This window comes from Gekko japonicus, unplaced genomic scaffold (assembly GCF_001447785.1).
Source record: "Gekko japonicus isolate JY-2015 unplaced genomic scaffold, Gekko_japonicus_V1.1 scaffold317, whole genome shotgun sequence".
Taxonomy (NCBI): Eukaryota; Metazoa; Chordata; class Lepidosauria; order Squamata; family Gekkonidae; genus Gekko; species Gekko japonicus.
This window is the reverse complement of record NW_015162487.1, coordinates 895,426-913,448: the sequence shown is the minus strand read 5'-3', so window position 1 is coordinate 913,448 and position 18,023 is coordinate 895,426. Positions and strand designations below refer to the sequence as shown.

Genomic DNA, 18,023 nt, shown 5'->3' with positions numbered 1-18,023 from the left:
TGTAAGCTGCCCTGAGCCGGCCTTGGCTGGGAGGGCGGGGTAGAAATTGGATAGACAGATAACTATAAATAAGACCGACCCTGCTTAGGTGCCAGGATTGGGCTAGCCTGGGCCATCCAGGTCAGGGCAAAGTTGCCCAGCGATAATTGCAGTGCAGCACAGCACCCGTGAACCAGATGTTTAAAGGCAGTTAGCAGCAATAGTGCGGAAGCTCACCCAGTTTCAAAGGCTCTCTGGTGCGAATGCGTTTCCAAGCAGTCCCAGGAAGCCAAAAGAAAAGATACCAGATACAGTGCTGGGAGCAGGAGGTTTCCAAGTCTTCTGTGCCCGCCAGCCTCACATCGGGCTAAGCTGGTTCCCCGGGCGCAGCACGGTTAAGTCTTGGGCAGGCTGATATGGGCAGGCTGAAGCAGACACCATCTGACATCAGTTTGGCCAATGATGCCTGATTGTTAATCGGGTCACTATGAGTATTTTTGGTCCCAGCCTGAGAAATTATTTACGATAACTGCGATCCCCTACTGCAGCTGGCATGGGGACGCCTTATTCCACAGGTCAGGGCATGAACAAGAGAAGTCCTGCGGTGCAGAAGGGTGCTTGTTAACGCTCTGTCTCCCGAAGTCCAAACAGTTCTGCAGACCAGCTAACCCGCCCTCTTTGCCAGTGACCTTGCCGTCTGCAGTAATGAATGGCCCTCTATTTCCTGTGATATTAGGTTCCTCTGCCATACCTTGGGAATGAATCTTGTGAAGGCCTGCTGGTGAAAAGCACTGCATGCTTAGTGTTTCAGGAATGATTAGTAAATTAGTCGCGGAGTATCCTGTCAAGCGCACATGCGCACTGAGGCTACTCCCCCTATGGGGTTATTCCCACTCCCAGTGACAGCGAATGGCAGAGGTGCTGCTTTAATGGCTCACATTTCTTTAACAGTTGTCGGAGACGGACAGTTCCAGTTCAGCCTGGTGGGGTCGGGGTCCATTCTCCAGTCACCACTTCCGCCAGCTTCCGCATGAGGTTCTGGGAGTTCCTCACCCAGGACTTTTAGGCCTCAGCCTCTGGCTTGCTGCATCCTCCTTGCAGGGTTAAACCTGGAGGCTGCTAGACTGGCAGCGTCCCGGGAGGCTCTCCGTCCTGTGCATTCCTGGCCAGGATCGCGACCTCCCAAGCAGTGTTCCCTCTAGGTTGAGTTAGTGTGAGCCAGCTCAGTTTTTTAGCCTCCAGCTTACACATTTTTGTCTTAGTTCAAGGATGGCTCCAGAGTAAACCGATTTATGCAGCAGCCAAATCGCTCACCCACAACTTTAATGCCAGTAGCTCACAAAGTAGAATTTTTGCTCACAAGACTCCACAGCTTAGAGGGAGCATTGGTCCCTGGGAGGCGCCGGTCTTTCCAGGCTGCATGGACCCCAAGCATTGGTGGCTGCTCTCCTATCCAGCTTCCTGCCTCTCCCAGCCACCTGATTCTTCCCTCTCCCCATTTTCCTTCTTCCCGGGGCTTTTAATCCACCTTCTCCTGGCCATCCGAATCCCTGTCTCCTGAGGAGGTTCTTTCTCCCAAGGGGGCTTCTGCCCCAGAGGAAGCCTTTATTCCACATGGAGCTCGATGCTGACTGTCATCCCTCTCGTTTGTTCCTTAGCCGATCACCCCTCCCCCACAAACACACACACCCCTTTCCCTGTTCTGCAGCTGTACCCGCTGCCTTTCTTAGGGGGTTGCACCCATGCTTCTCTCCCGCAGCGTTAGGGAGCCCAGGCGTGTGGCACTTGCTCCTAGATCTCACCTGCAAAATCAGTATGAATGACCAGTTTCAGTGGGGCATCTTCATTGGGGTGTGCTTTTGTGACAAGCCTTGTAAAAGCGCAAGATAATGTAGGAAACCAGCCCTTTCGGAAATATCCGCTAAGCTGTTAAAAACGCTTTGGCCACTAGGTGGCGCGGGTTACCACAGGAAAGAGCAAATCTGACGGCGGCAGGCAAAAATGCTAAATGTTTAAAGGAGCAGGTGGATCCAAAACAATTTATTGGAGATGTTTGCTGACTTGTAAGGTGGAAAAACTGTGGGTTTGTGGGTTTTTTAATCTGTTCACTAAATGGTTTTGTCCATGTCTGATGTGGAAGCCAAAAACAGCAGAAACCTTTTGCGACATACGTGGGTGTTCCTTGTTACTAAGTGGGCTTCCCTAGAGCAGTGGGGAACATCTCTAGCCGAATGCCTTGCTGGCACGATCCAGAATTTTATACCTTGGACATGTTTCCTTCTGGCCGATCAAGCAGTTACAGTTTGGTGAAAACCTGAGCTTAACTAAGGCTTTCAAAAAGGTTCTGAGGCACTCTACTGGGCGCGGTCTGTAAAATACACCGGTGATGAAGTTTGTGATGATACTTAGTTGTTTTCATTTGGCTCCACCAAATATGCCTTCTTAAATGTAGTGACTTGTTCTGTGCCTTTTCAGAGACACTTTAGTTCAGTTTGCAGTGCTCATCCTCCAGAGAATAGATTGCATGTGTTCAGCTTTAAAACAAAAGCATAAAATGGTGGATGTAGGAAGAATATATTGAAAGACAACCAACTTTGGCTGTCTTCTTCTCCAGCGAATGTTTGAGTTGTGAAGACCTAAGAGTAGTGGTCTCTTCCCTTTCTCTCTCTCTCTCTCTCTCTCTCTTTGCAGGTTTACTTGGAAAGGCTCTTAACCTATGCTGAGATTGACATCTGTCCAAGTAACTGGAAGAGAATAGTTCTAGGTGCTATACTGCTGGCTTCTAAGGTGTGGGATGACCAGGCTGTGTGGAATGTGGATTACTGCCAAATACTGAAGGATATTACAGTGGAAGACATGTGAGTGGCCGGGCCTGGTGAAGTTTTTCTTAAGTCACTATTTTTCCCCCCCAGAAATTTCCATTTACTCTCTGTTACAATTTCTAGCACAGGAAAATTCATTCCCACCCTTCTTCCAAAAGATCTCAGAGACTGTCCTCCCCCTTCTCCATTTTATCCTCACAACGCCCTTTGAGGTAGGTTAGGCTGAGAGTGACGGCACCAAGGACAGTAAAGATCCCTGGTGGACGGTTTCGGATCCTGAGGGTCTCCCAGGCCCAGAACTGATCCTCTAACCACCCCACCACAGCGATGATCTTCACGGCTTTCCGTGCCTGTTGCCCTCTACAAACATCTTTGGATCTTCCTCTCTGCTCACCACTAGTCTGTGCTCCTCAGTGTATTCTCTGGTCCACCTAGAAACGTGGGTCAGGGCCAGTAAACCCATCATTGGCAACGCACAGGAGAACTGCTAGTATTTCTGTGTCATTAGCCTTGCGTGCAGCTTGCCCTAGAATGAGAAAAGTAAATGACTTTATTTTCCTCTGCTGTGAATTCAGAAATATCTCAGTATTTAAACTGTTTTATTTTTTTCCTTCTTCGATTCATAAGCTTACTTTTTGGATGCCTTCAGGCATCCCACAAGTGATGTAAGCCCCTTTTCCACTTTACCAAGCCAGAATTTCTTCTAACACTGGATCACTGCATGTCAACACCCCCTCCTTCCTCTCCTGCATCCACCTTTGTAACGGTCTAATGCAAGGGTCCCCAACCTTTCTGAGCCTTTGGAATTTTGACAGTGTGGTGCGCACAGCCGTGGGAGGCAGAGTCAGTGACAAAATGGCTGCCTGAGCTTCCTTTCAGTCACACAGTGGAGACCGCCGTGCTGTGGTGGCTGCTGCCACCAAAGCAATGTTTTAAAAAATCTGCACGGCCAATCAAAAGCCTTGCTGGGCAGATGTCTCGCCTGGCCCCGCCCACTCTCTAACAACACTTGGCCGGTGCCAGGAAAGGTGTTGGCGGGCATCCCATTGGGAGCCCTGGCTTAACATCCACACGCACCGGCTTTCACCAGCTCACATGCAACAAACAGTAAAATGACACCTGTTTTTGTTTTTTTTTAAGTCCCTTGGTTTTTAAAAGCTGGCCGCAGTGGCCTCTCTTGGCAAATGGCAGTCTTCCCATGTTTGGTAAAAGTGAAAAGGAAAGGGCAGGTGATCACAGAGGCTCCACAGCGGAGCATTCCTACCGCAGCACAAGTCCCACAGACTGTGCAGTGGCCAAACCTCCAAGCATCGTTCCTCGTCCAGGGAGCCGCCACGGTGCCCCTTCCGGAGTACAGACAGCCTGCTACATAAGCTGCCTCCTCCTTGCATGGAGATTCACTCCAGCATAACTCCTGTTACACCGGCACTAAGCCTTCGGGAAGATCACTGCTTCCAGTTAGGCGGTATTGTCAGAGCTTTGCTTTCCCAGAACTGGCCCTTGCAGGCGTCCTCCGGTCTGGCATGGCACCCTGCTCCTACCACCTCTGGGCCAGGTTTGGTGCCACCAGTGCTCCCTCTAAGCTGTGGAGTCCTGTGAGCAAAAATTCTACTTTGTGACCTACTGGCATTAAAGTTGTGAGCGAGCGATCTGGCTACTGCATAAATGAGTCTGCTCTGGAGCCGTCCTTCCTGAGCTAAGAGAAGAGTGTGTGAGCCGGAGGCTAGCTCACACTAACTCACCTTAGAGGGAACACTGGGTGCCACCCTTTGAGAAAACCACCTGTGATTTCCCTGCTGCCAGAAATCCTTAGAGCCAGGGTTCTTTCTGGCAACCTCAGACATGCACTAAGTCCATATTTCATTTAAAGGTGGCTTCGTGCAATTGAAGCCAGTCTGCAGTGAGCGCACCCGTGCAGACTGACAAACACCACAACACCAGGATGTTTTGACTGCTGGAACACCCTTTTTTAACCAGGCACTGTTAAGCTCTCGGACAGCAATTAATCAGAGCTTGGTATTGTGATGTTCACTGTTAAATCCAAAACATCTGTGTGTGTCTGTGCTTGTGAGTGTGTGTGCACCTGGAAGTCATGGCGACCTCTGGTGACTGACCCCTACTGGGGACCTGGAGGATATTCAGAGAGGTGGCTGAATAAGACCTGCCTCCGCCTCTGGTATTCCAAGGAGGTCTCCCATCCAAGTACTTACCAGAGTCGACCCTGCTTAGCTTCCGAGGCCTGACAAGATCAGGCTTTCCTGGGCTATCCAGGTCAGGGCTGACTAAACTCCATTCAGAATTTTCTGCAGTAAACGTAAGGAACGATTAACTTGCTGTCGGTTACCTTAAAATTCCTCACCTTCTAGTCTCTCAAATTAAGGCTAAAGCTGGCCAGAAACAGTGTCCAGAAACTGCCCTTCGAAAATGTATTTATTTTGGTTTTGAAACTCCACTTCCTTTTTCTGTTTACATGAAAGTCCTCACTTGCGAGAAAGACCCTAGTAAGGAGCTCTCCGACAGCCAGGAGCTGCCCTTTTCTCTCTACGGGGTGCGTTCAGAATGCAACTTTAAATTGTGGTAAAAAGATGTGGGGTGGAGTCACTATGACTTCGTTCTTCCTGATAATTTGAAGAGCGGAGAAGCGATATGGAGTCATACATTAGAATTCTTAACGCTGCATTTTTCCGATTTCCATGAAAAGCAACTGAAACAAGAGGAAACTGGGAAGCTTGATCTGTTACACACTTTTGCCATATAAATACCTGCTTTAATGGAGTGACTTAATTGGTGTCGGGGGGGGGGAGAGAATTACCCCCCAAGCCTGCAGCTGCTAATCCCGTTGAGCACAATGTGCCCGCAAGAGGGGACGTGCTGTTCATTCTCTAGCTACGTGTGCTCGTCAATAAAGCAACGCAAACACGTGGGCCTTTTTGCTCTTTCGCGGGCTCTAAACCCCTATTAATAGACTTGCTAATCCAGCAAGCCATTGTTTCTTTTTGTTTTTGACACACAATTAAAATGTATTAGCAAAGCCGGCACAAAAGCATTAACGAAGAATATTTATCCGAGGGGGTAAATGAAGCCCCGATCAGCTGATCATCAAAACATTATCTGATTTACATCTCTATAAGCTTTATGGCCGTACGAGCAGGAAATTAATTTGGGCAGGAGGTTCAATGGGGGGACTTCAGTCGCCCTCGCTTAAAAGCGAGCCGCACGAAGCTCTTCTCGCTGCGCCCGACGCCATCCGGGAAAAGCAACGCCCGAGACAATTCCCTTTTTGTTTTTAGCTCGCACAAGTAAAATATCCACATTTTGGGGGGGAAAGATTATTCCTTGACCCCCTCCTAAGACCTTTTGCCTAGACCTAATACACCTAGGTGTGGAATACCCGACTGCAGCTGTAAGTGTGACAGGGGTAGAATCGGAAGACTGAATGCCGCGTCCAAGTCGTCTCACTTAGCACAGTTGAAAACAGGCCTGGGAAACTCACAGCGAGGTACACAACCCTCAAGTCCTCTTCTGCTCTCCTTACCTCTTTGTTGTGATCTTTCTTTCTTTCTTTCTTTCTTTCTTTCTTTCTTTCTTTCTTTCTTTCAATCAATGGTGCGACCTCATTTGGAGTACTGTGTACAGTTTTGGTCACCACACCTCAAAAAGGATATTATAACATTGGAAAAAGGGCAGAAAAGGGCAACTAGAATGATAAAAGGGTTGGAACACTTTCCCTATGAAGAGAGGTTAAAGCACTTGGGACTCTTTAGCTTGGAGAAACGACAGCTGAGGGGTGACATGATTGAGGTTTACAAGATTATGCATGGGATAGAGCAGGCAGAGAAAGAGGTACTTTTCTCCCTTTCTCACAATACAAGAACTCGTGGGCACTCCATGGAATTGCTGAGCGGTCGGGTTAGAACGGATAAAAGGAAGTACTTCTTCACCCAAAGAGTGATTAACACTTGGAATTCACTGCCACAGGAGGTGGTGGTGGCTACAAGCATAGACGGCTTCAAAAGAGAATTAGATAAGCCTATGGAGCCGAGGTCCATCAGTGGCTATTAGGCACAAGTTATAGATAGGAACTCTGTCTGGGGCAAGGGATGCTCTGTATTCTTGGTGCTTGGGAGAGGGGTCAACAGTGGGAGGGCTTCTAGTGTCCTGGCCCCACTGCTGGACCTCCTTGATAGCACCTTGTATTTTTGGCCACTGTGTGACAGAGTGTTGGACTGGTTGGGCCACTGGCCTGATCCAACATTGGCTTCTCTTACATTCTTACTACTACTCGTGGCTGGATATCCCCAGGTACTAGCATAGTTGATCACACTGTGTCCGTGCAGCCTTATTTACCATGTACCTGTTTATTTTACTTGGTAGACTGCACCCATGCCGTTGAAGCTTCACAGTGCGCAAACTTGCAGCGTGGAATTTGGCCTTGTTTGCTGAGCTTTGTGACGGTGAATCATGAAGGGAAACCACTGCAGGGACTGATCTGCAGGGGTTTGTGCAAGAATTTTCCCGGGGCCCCTCTGGGTAGCTTCCACAGCTGGTCTTGTGCAAGCAGAATGGCCTCTTTGGCCTCTTGTGCTATGGCAAACGTAGACGGCAAAATAAAAAGCAGAGACATCACCCTGCCAACAAAAGTCCACATGGTCAAAGCAATGGTATTCCCAGTAGTCCTGTATGGCTGCGAGAGTTGGACCATAAGGAAGGCCAAGCGCGGAAGAATAGGTTCTTTTGAACTATGGTGCTGCTGGAGAAGACTCTTGAGAGTGCCTTGGACTGCAAGGAGATCAAATCAGTCAATCCTAAAAGAAATCAACCCTGACTGTTCCCTGGAAGGCCAGATCATGAAACTGAAGCTCAAATACTTTGGCCACCAAAGGAGAAGGGAGCACTCACTGGAGAAGACCCTGATGCTGGGAAAGACTGAAGGTCAAAGAAGACGGGGACGGCAAAGGATGAGATGGTTAGACAGTGTCATAGATGCAACAAACATGAAGTTGAGCACACTCCAGAGGACGACGGGGGACAGGAGGGCCTGGCGTGATGTAGTCCGTGGGGTCGCGAAGAGTCGGATTCGACTGTGCGACTGAACAACAAAAACTGTGCTCCAGCGCAAGGTGTAGAGCTGTTCTCCTTCCGCATCCAGAAAGGGCCTTTTTGGATCAAACACCTTGAGTGTGCATCATCCGGTCCTTCATGAATGTGGAAACAGCTTCTCTGAAACCAGACGCTTCCCCAGCACACCCAACCAGCTTTCCCAAACTAGCATGATATAGTGATTAGAGTGTCGGACTGGGACCTGGGAGAACCAAGTTCGAATCCCTACTATGCTGTGGACGCTTGCTGGGTGACCTTGGGCCAGTCACGCCCTCTCAGGCCTGGGCCTACCTCACAGGGTTGTGAGGATAAAACAGGAGAGCAGAATTACGTAAGCCACCTTGGATCCCCGTTAGGGAGAAAGGTGAGTGATGAATGAAGTCAGTAGGTCATAACTGCTGGTTTGAACTTTTACAGTCTGCTTTTCAAAGGTCTTCTACAGGGTCCCTTACTCAGAATATGGATTAGGAGCTAAACATTTTGGTTTGGTTCAGGTTCACTCTGAAGAGATGAAGCCTTTCAAAAAGGATTGGCCGCCAGCTGGTATTTACGAAGAAAGCCTTAAATATGCTTCTCATCACACTGCTCGTTGCGAGTAGCATGGAGCGTGCACAAGGGGCAGGGGCCGTGGCTCAGTGGCAGAGCCTCTGCTTGCCACGCAAAAGGTCCCAGGTTCAGTCCCCGGCACCTCCAGTTTAGAAGAACTAGGCGGTAGGTGATGTGAAAGACCTCTTCTGCCTGAACCCCCGGAGAGCCGCTGCCGGTCTGAGTAGACAAGACTGACCTCCGTGGACCAAGGGTCTGATTCAGGATAAGGCAGATTCACATGTTCACAAAATGAACATAACTAGAGCATTTGCTATTAAGACTTCTTTTTTATAAAATAATATATATATATAGTTGAGTTTATTTTTGTGTGTGCCTGGAAGTCATAGTTGACTTCTGGTGACCCCTAGTGGGGCTTGGACATTAAGAGCAGTGGCTTGCTATTGCCTGCCTCTGCATCCCAGCTTTGGTATTTCTTGGAGCTTCCAAAACTTCCCCCCCCCCCCAAGTGAATCAGTTGTGTATCGTATCTCAAAGCCTGAAATTATTGCAAAGCGGAAAGGAAGTCATAGCCTGCAATCCAGGTCAGGTCCAAAACTACCCCCCCCCCCCAAGTGTATCAGTTGTGTATTGTATCTCAAAGCCTGAAATTATTGCAAAGCGGAAAGGAAGTCATAGCCTGCAAAAGCAAGGGCAACGAAAAAACTGTTTTAACAAATCCTCCCCCCGCAAGGGATGTACTTCCTCACCTCCTGGCTGCCGCCAGCCCGTGAGCATTGCTTTTGTCCTTCAGGTTGCCCTTCTTGGGAACAGGCAACCTGAATACCTGGTGGGGAAGGGGATGGTTTGCGGCTCAGGTAGACCCTCCCGCACAGCTGCATGATGTGAGCTCAAAAGATTGGTCGTCCTTTAAGGTGCTTAGTAGAAACGTTCAGGTTGGGGGGGGGGGAGGAAGCTGTATGTGTTTGCATTCAGATACAATTTGGCTCCCTGGCAGGCTCCAAAAGGCCGTAGTGTCAAGTGACGGCTCACGGTGGTGCGTTTTCTTGAGTAGTCCCAATCCTTGGAAATTCTCTCCCCATGCAAACTCTTAGGCAGATGTATTATCCTTTAGTAGCCTTGGCCTGGTTGTTACCTGACCCAGTCAATGCTCCCTCTGAGCTGTGGAGTCTGGTGAGCAAAAATTCTACTTTGTGAGCGACAGGCATGAAAGTTGCGAGCGATCGATTTGGCTACTGCATAAATGAGTTTGCTCTGGGGCCATCCTTCCGGAGCTAAGACAAAAATGGGTGACTGGAAGCTAAAAAAACTGTGAGCTAGCTCACACTAACTCAGCTTAGGGGGAACACTAGTCCCAGTTGGTTTTTTGTTCTGTTTTTTTAAAATGGTGATTTGGCCCCTTGCCCATTTGGGTAGAAACAGGACTCGGGTGGTGATGAGGCCTTTGCCCATTCAGAGGGTCTTTCCTACTCTGCTGTCCTCTAAAGGTAAATGGATTGTAGGGGAATATCGCCCAATTGTACGTCGACGTGTTCGGCTTCTTAGGAGCTTGCCTATCTTTGAATGCAGCAGTGTTAAATTCGCACCAATGAAAAGCAGTATAAAAATACTTCTGACTCTCCCTTACACCATTACTTCGTGTGTTTTGGCATAGCCCCTCCTAGGAGCTTGAAGGGCTGGTTCTGACACTGCCTCCAACCGGTTCCTCTCGAGATGCCACTTGCGAGATGAGCCGCATATGTTACATTACGCATCCCGCCGGCGTCTCGGTTTTTCTGAGTGCTTTTCTAAGCACGCTTGAAGAGACGGTGACCTGCACCTGAATCCATAGGATGGATTTCAGCAGCATAATGTTGGAGGCAGCCTTAAGAAAATTCCTCCTCCCTCCCCTGCATTGGTCACCGTCTCCTCTCCCCGGAGCTCAGGGCAGGGGGACTTCTCCCACCTTAATGCGGCTTGGCTGGCGGGCTTATTTTATTTATTTATTTATTTATTTATTTGGCGGAGATGAATCCGCGTTGCCTCAAGAGGCTTTTTGCTCAGGAGATAATAGCCCCAGCGGCTCTTCAGAGATCCATTTGTTGCCGTGGTGATAGGCCCGCTTCTTTTGTTGGTCCACCTCTACTTCAATAAAAAAAAGAAACCCCCTTCCTGTTATCAACCTGGTGAAAAATGTCTGCAAGTTCTTCAGAGCTAATCAACAGCCAGCATCGTTCTTTTCATCTGATAACTAGAGCGGGGGGGGGGGTTGTAAGAATGAAAATGGAATATGGATTGTATACAGCTGCGCTAATGGAACTCGACAGGGTACAGCTTCCAAGCCGCCAAAGTGAGCGCATGATGGATCATAACCTCCCCCCCCCCAAGCCAGATGCCCCCAGATTCAAAATGCACCTCGCCTCTAATGCTAACATGTCCAGTGTGTTGGGGGGAGGGGGCCTTTCGAGAAAAACTTGCTTTTTTTGTTTGCTTTTGACTCTGGCTAATACGACAGCCCTCATTTTGTGTAGCTCGGTTCGAATCCAGAAGTGCCTTAGAGTCCAGCAAGGTTTTGCGGTGTGCAAGCTTCCGAGAGTCAACGCTCGCCGTGTCAGCTCTCCGACGGAGGAAGGGTCGACTCTCAAAAGCTTACACCCCAAAATTCCTGTGGCCGTCTGAGTTCAAATCTAGCTCTTCTCCCCCAGACCAACACGGCTACTTTCTGAAATTTGTTTTGTGTGTGATCCCGCCCCCAATCCCCTTCCCCGTTGTCCTCTGCCCCTTCCAGGAACGAGATGGAAAGACACTTCTTGGAGCTCCTCCAGTTCAATATCAACGTTCCTGCCAGTGTTTACGCCAAATACTACTTTGACCTTCGCTCCTTAGCAGATGACAACCACCTGAGCTTTCTGCTAGAGCCCCTCAGCAAGGAACGGGCACAGAAGCTGGAGGTAATGGGCCCGGGGACGCGGTGTGCCAGGGGGATTGTTTGCATAACAGCAGCTTCTGTCACTAATCACATTAGCCTGGCTCAGCAAAGCTTTCTGGTCTGCTTTCTTGAAGGGTTTATTTAACCTCTTAGTAGCAGAAAGCCTCACAGGAAAGCTGGTTCTCTCTGAGGGAAGCGCGCATGCAAAAATGGGGGAGGTTCTGCCAACCAAGCGAGGTGCCTGGTCCCAGGGAGTGCATACCTGAGGGACTGCCTTTCCCCATGTGTTCCCCAGAGAGTACTGCGTTCTGGATCACACCATCTCCTCACTCTCCCTGGCCTCAAAGACGTCAGGCTGGCCACAACCAGGGCTAGAGCCTTCTCAGCAGTGGCGCCACTTTGGTGGAACGAGCTCCCAGAGGACATCAGGGCCTTGTGGGGTTTATCACAATTCCACAGGGCCTGCAAGACGGAGCTCTTCCACCAAGTGTTTGAGTAAGATGCCATATTAAACCGCTAACATCAACCGGGTTGGCTAGGCCCTATAATCCATCCTGTATGCCTGCTTTAATATCCACGCCCATGAGCCAGCCATACAACTATTGCTGATTTTACTGCAGCCGTCGCATATTTGTAGCACCTTCGGAATTTATTTATTATATTTATAACCTGCCCTCCCCACAAGCGGGCTCAAGGGCGGCTCACATTGCTGTTATAGCCCGAATCGTTCTAAATAATTGAGCTGGACGTGAGCTAGCGGACGCAATCGTAGCCGCATAGAAATCCTTCTTAGCAGCTTTGACTGCCATCTCATAGGATTTCATAAACGTCCTATAAGATGTTCTTGTTGCCTCGTCTCAAGCCCGACGTCACCGTCTTTCTAACTGTCTAAACTCTCACTTCATAAGCCACAACTCCTGGGTATACCAGGGGGCAAGCCTAGAGCGAGGGCGCAGATATTTAGGATATTAATTGTTTTTATGCTGCCAATGGCCTTGTAAGCCGCCCCAAGCCTGCTCCGGCGGGGAGGGCGGGGTGTAAATTAAATCAGTAAATAAATAAATCGTGCCTACTGATGGCTTGGATTAGGATTCCATAAATCTGGGGCGTATCTCCTCTGAGGTCATAGTTCAGGTAGGATTCACGGCAAGGCAGCGACGGAAGGAGGGAGAGAGCTGGCCCTCGGGGCGGGAGGGTGTGGAGCACCAGTGCTGCCACCATGAGGGAAGGAACAGCCTGCGGACTGGGACTGGGACTGGGGGGGGATCTCCTACACTGTGGACGGCCGGTGGGAGAATGACAGGACTGGTTGCTGCCCACCTGCAGCACCCTTAGCTGCTCACTTAGGTGCCCCAGGAGGGCCTAGTTAACAGCCTTCTAAATTCCTTGGTTTCAAGGGACTTGCAAGGGCACTTCTTCACCCAGCTCCCTCTAAGCTGTGGAGTCCTGTGAGCAAAAATTCTACTTTGTGAGCTACTGGCATTAAAGTTGGGAGCAGGTGATTTGGCCACTGCATAGATTAGTTTGCTCTGGAGCCATCCTTCCGGAACTAAGGCAAAAATCTCTGAGCCAGAGGCTAAAAAAACTGTGAGCTAGCTCACACTGACTCAACTTAGAGGGAACACTGCACCAGACTCCATAGCTCAGCTCCGTCCTACATCTGTGAGTTAACATCTCGGACACTTCCGAGTCGTTCAATTCATCAAACCTTTAGTGACCTTCTTCAGGGAGATAGTTCTGGCTTTCAGCTTCCAAGAGCGAGGGGTTAACCAATTGTGGGTAGTCAGTGGCAGGTCTTCTCTCTTCCCTTTTATTTAGCGGCTACTGGCAGACAGATGCTCTCTGTCTTGGGCTGTTTCTCACGTTACATTAGGCTCACACAGTATTGACCTTTGGGTCAGTAAACTGTAAAGCAGGGGTGTCGAACTCATTTGTGATGAGGGCCGAATCTGACATAAATGAGACCTTGTTCGGCCGGGCCATGTGTGTCATAAAATGTAATGCCAGGGAGCGGAGATATAAACTGTATAAAGGACACAAACACAAAGTTGTTTTTTTTTTTTACTTAAAATAAAAACATGCCTAAAACATTAGCACTCTTGCAATATTTTGTTTATCTAACAGTGTCTGATAACTGACACCTCTTGCTCTGAATTATTGCATCAAAATGTCTGTGCTGTTGCAATCTTGAGTATGCTGTTCAGGTGTGTAACTGTAAGCTGCAAACTTACAATGACGCAGCAGCAGCAGAACTGGAAGAAGCAGCAGGAGATGGCCAGTTTCACTGCAGGCCTGATAGAAGCCCTCCAGGGGCCTCATCCGACCCACGGGCCGCATGTTTGACACCCCTGCTGTAAAGCATAGTGAAAGTTTTCCAAAAAAGGGGGGGGGACAGTCCTGCGCAAGAAGGGTAACCAAAGAGGTTGGAATGACAAAAAAGAGATTAAAATATAACTATGAACGTAGTACGAATGAACAGAACACCGGCATTTAATTTAATAATGCATATAGAAATGCTAAACTGTGATTTAAAACAACAATCGTGGTTCAGCATATAAACACCTAATCCCAGACACCTAATCAAGACAGATATCAGTTTCCAAAAATACAGGCTTAAAAGTACATACTGTCTACATATGCAAGTTTCCCCTTCGTGTAAGAAACCTTAGTGCAAGTTTTCCGCCAGCCATGATGACACATAGTTCGTATGTCAATCACTTGCAGACTCACGTGACTGCAGCAGTTCCTTTAAGTGCTCAGGCCAGTGGGAGTTAGAGTTTCTTCATGTGTATACTTTTGCACAATAAAAGTGATTTGTACTGTTAACTCCGGTCTTAGATAAAGCAGTTCTTCTGCTTTCCTTGTGGTTCAACATGCCACTTGTGGTGTTTCAAGTGCTGCTGATAAGCCCCGCTGTTTAATCTCCACGGGCAACCGGAATGTTTTTGTCAATCAAAAAACAGGAACCCAAAAGTAGGTTGGAAAGGGTGTTGGGACAGGAGTGCTCCAGAGGAATGCGTGGCCCGCTCGGCTCTTGTTTCCCAGCTCTCCCCAAGTGCATCTGAGCGAAGATGTCGGGTTGGGTGTTAAGCCCACCTCTGCAGCACAACCAGATGTTCCAAGAAGAGGCGAGGGAGCGCTTGCAGTTGCAGTTCGGAAGCTAAGTTTTCCTTGGATGTGCACTCCCCAAAGTGGCAGCTAAACCAAAACAACTGCAACCTCGTTAAAGTGCAAAGACAGGTTTTCATAGTAAGCTGAATGCCCCTCCATGCCTTTCAGGAAGGATGCTGCTACTAGGATTGCCAGGTTCCTCCTGGGCCACTGGGTGGGTGGGGGAGCATTGCCAGCTCCAGATTGGGCAACCCCTGGGGAGGACCGGGACCTCAGTGGGGGTATAATGCCACAGAGTCCACCCTCCAAAGCATCCATTTTCTCCAGGGGGACTGATCTCTGTAGTCAGGAGATGAGCTGCAATTCTAGGGGATCCCCAGGTCCCACCTGGAGGATGGCATCCCTACATGTGAAACAATCTGAGTGTAATTTAATAGGATTTTAAAAATGTATATATATATATCAGACTGGAAATAAGCATTGATTGATTTTATTCGATTTATATCCTGCCCTCCCCTCATAGCAGGCTCAGGGCGGGTTCCATCAAATTTAGTAAAAAAAAATACAAGATACAAAAATTAAAACAGTTATAACGTCAATAAAATACCACAACACCATTCATCCAGTGCAAGTTAAAGTTAAAGCCTCACCGATGTCATCTATTTCAAGATTTCGTCCTTAGATGGCGATGCGGTTCTGACCCACTGAAGGGAGGCCCAGTAGAGGGCAGGCATGTATATATTCTTCTGTCCCATTAAAAGATATGCACTCAGGGCTTTAATCTCTCCTGGTGATGAAAACCTCTGCAGAACCACCTGAGGTGGACTTAAGGTTGCCAGACCCAGGTTGGGAAACTCCTGGAGAGTTGGGGGTGGAGCCTGGGGAGGACGGGGACCTCAATGGGGGAAGAGTCCACCCTCCAAAACATCCCATTTTCTCCAAGGGAACTGAACTCTGCTGTCTGGGAATGAGCTGTTAATTCTGGGGGGGTCCCGGAGGCTGGCCTCCCTAGATGGTGCTATTCGAAGAACATATTTGCCTCCCCCGTCGAGGTTCTAAAAGCTGGTAGACTTGCCTGGTATCATTATGGTTAACATGAGCCTTGCTTGTTTCCTTTTTTAATGTTACTCAAGTAAGCAAGTGAGAAGGGAACTGCGGCTAAACAGGTGCTGACTCGCCTTGTAAATCCTTCTCTTCCCAGTCCTTGTGACAATAAAACAATACTCCTAGCCTTCCTGAACACAAGCCACCATGGGGGGGTTTCATTGTTTAAAAAAAAGAAGAAAAGAAAACCTGTGTTTGGGCCCCTTTTGGGGGCATCCACTGATTCTGTCCGAATGTGGTTGTTCCAGGCGATCTCCCGGCTGTGCGAGGACAAATACAAAGACTTGTCTAAAGCTGCTATGAGGCGATCTTTCAGCGCTGATAACTTAGTCGGTATTCGCCGTTCTAACGCCATCCTCTCCTGAGCGAGACGGGGAACGCTGTGACGAGCCGGCGTGTTCCTCCGGACTGGGAATACCGCAGCCGCCGTCAGCCCACAAGCCAGCTGCGACGGTGTCTTCCGGCCAGAGGGGCCAGGGGTGAGCAAACGCAGCCCGGGAAGCCCCAGAGCCAGAGGACCGTGGGGGGGGGGGGGGAGGAGACGGGACCTCCTCAAACCGGCACACCCCTTTGAAAATCCAGAGGTGCAGAACCTTTTTGAAGATCCTTTTTCTCTGTGTTCTCTCCTCCTCCTCCGACACACAGATGTTTGCTTACTGTGTAGGCTCATAGCTGTGAACTACGTGAAGTTGGGTTTTTTAAAAAAAATAATGACTAGTTTTAAATTTTAGGGTTTTGAACATTAACACGACTCTCTAGTCGCAAAGCTCTTCCCCTTCAGTCATCCAGGACCTCACCGCTCCAGCCGCCTTTCGGGGACGGGGGCAGCGTGGACGGCCGGGACTCTTTAGGACACAGTCTGGAGCCAGTCTGGAGCTGATAATGGTGGCACTGGGGACGGCGGAAGGCTCTCTCCTCTCGTCTGCTGCCACGTATCTGCTATGCCAGTTTTTTAAGACCCAAGGGCTGCTGAGTAGGAGGTGGTGTTCCCGGGGTGAACCACGATCTCCCGGCTGGAGATTGTCAAGGGATTTGGAAGTGTTTGGGGGCAGGAGCAAAGGAATGGTGTTCAGGTGGTTTGCTAGCATGGGGGGGAGGGGGGGAAGAACAACCAGTGGGTCAGGGTCCATTTCTTGTCAGCTATGGTGCTTCTCGTGTTCTCCTACCTGCACTCGAGCCCCGGGAGAGACACGATCCACCGCACACTACTTTGCCTGAAACGCTGAACTAGGTTTCTGTCGAATGCTTAGTCCAAATGTACTGACTTGGCCACGAACAGACAATTAAGGCTGCGCTGCTAAAATTTTCACTACAATAAACTGGTATTGGGGGGGGGGGCAGGCCTGCTTGGATTCCCTACCCCTCCAAAGGTTTTCACAAGGCCTTAAATTGGAAACTGTGTCGAGGGTTCTTGACTTGGGGGGGGGGGAGAATACGGTGATCTTCAATTTATATAATTGCTTTTAAAACACTCAAAAGTAATTCAATGCCACTTGCTCTGGAAGCCAACTTGTAAAGCTGGCCTTCCTTCTAGATCAAGTTTACTGGTTCAGAACGGCAATTTACAATACGTTAAAAAAACAACTTCCTATGCCTAAAACTGGGCAGCACTTTGCCTCTGGGTCAGAGCACTCCAGCCTCATGTCCTTTTGAAGACCTCCCCCCGTCCGTTGGGTGTCGCTCCGACTCTTGTACAGCCCCCTCTTTCAGTCCGGTGCCTTCACGTTCCACGGCAGGTGTTCTCCGGCACTCGGACTGTTGGTCTCATGCAGTATTTTCCTCGACCGGCTCCAGGCGGGCAGTTTACGGTCTGCGACTTCAGGTATTGATCACAAATTTAAATTTTGAAACAAATGCTACATCTTCGGGTGGCTTTTCCCTTTCTCATGTTTGTATTAAAAAAGAGAAGCTAATAATAAACTCTATTTTAATTAAGACCAAGTGTCGTCAGTGTACTTTTGTGTGTCCTCTGTCTGAAGGTACATTCTTCCCCCCCAGTTTAAGTCACAGGATCAGCTCCAAGCACCTTTGGCCAAGCCAGGCTTCCATAGATTTCCTGCTCACTCCTGGAGGGCATGTATGAGAGCCATGAACGAGCTCCATTGAAACATGTAGCACTACTTGCTCAGACTGCTAGATCGGTCGGATCGTAGAGACCAATAAGATTTTCAAGAGTCAAGCTTATACCCCAGTTTACTGTAGTGGTTAAGAGCACACACTCTAATCTGGGAGAACCGGGTCTGATTCCCCACTCCTCCATATGGAGCTGCTGGTGTTACCTTGGGTAAGTCACAAGTTTACTCAGAGCAGTTCTCTAAAGAGCAGTCATCGAAAGAGCTCTCACAGTCCCACCTACCTCACAGAGTGTCTGTTGTGGGAAAGGGAAGGGAAAGGAATTGTAAGCCGCTCTGAGAACCTTTGGGTAGTGAATAGGGGTGTGCACCAAAAAAAAA

The 18,023-nt window shown here is 49.0% G+C and overlaps 1 protein-coding gene across 1 annotated transcript in view; it reads left to right on the top strand.

The window, feature by feature from the left end:
- Window positions 1–17,422, top strand: part of CCNYL1 (cyclin Y like 1) — a 52,032-nt gene extending 34,610 nt beyond the window's left edge. The window contains exons 8-10 of the mRNA XM_015405944.1: window positions 2,671–2,837; window positions 11,215–11,377; window positions 15,819–17,422. Of these exons, the coding sequence (XP_015261430.1) occupies window positions 2,671–2,837; window positions 11,215–11,377; window positions 15,819–15,935 (447 nt within the window). The 3' untranslated portion in view covers window positions 15,936–17,422. The remainder of the gene's footprint in view (window positions 1–2,670; window positions 2,838–11,214; window positions 11,378–15,818) is intronic.
- The last annotated feature ends 601 nt before the right edge of the window (window positions 17,423–18,023 follow it).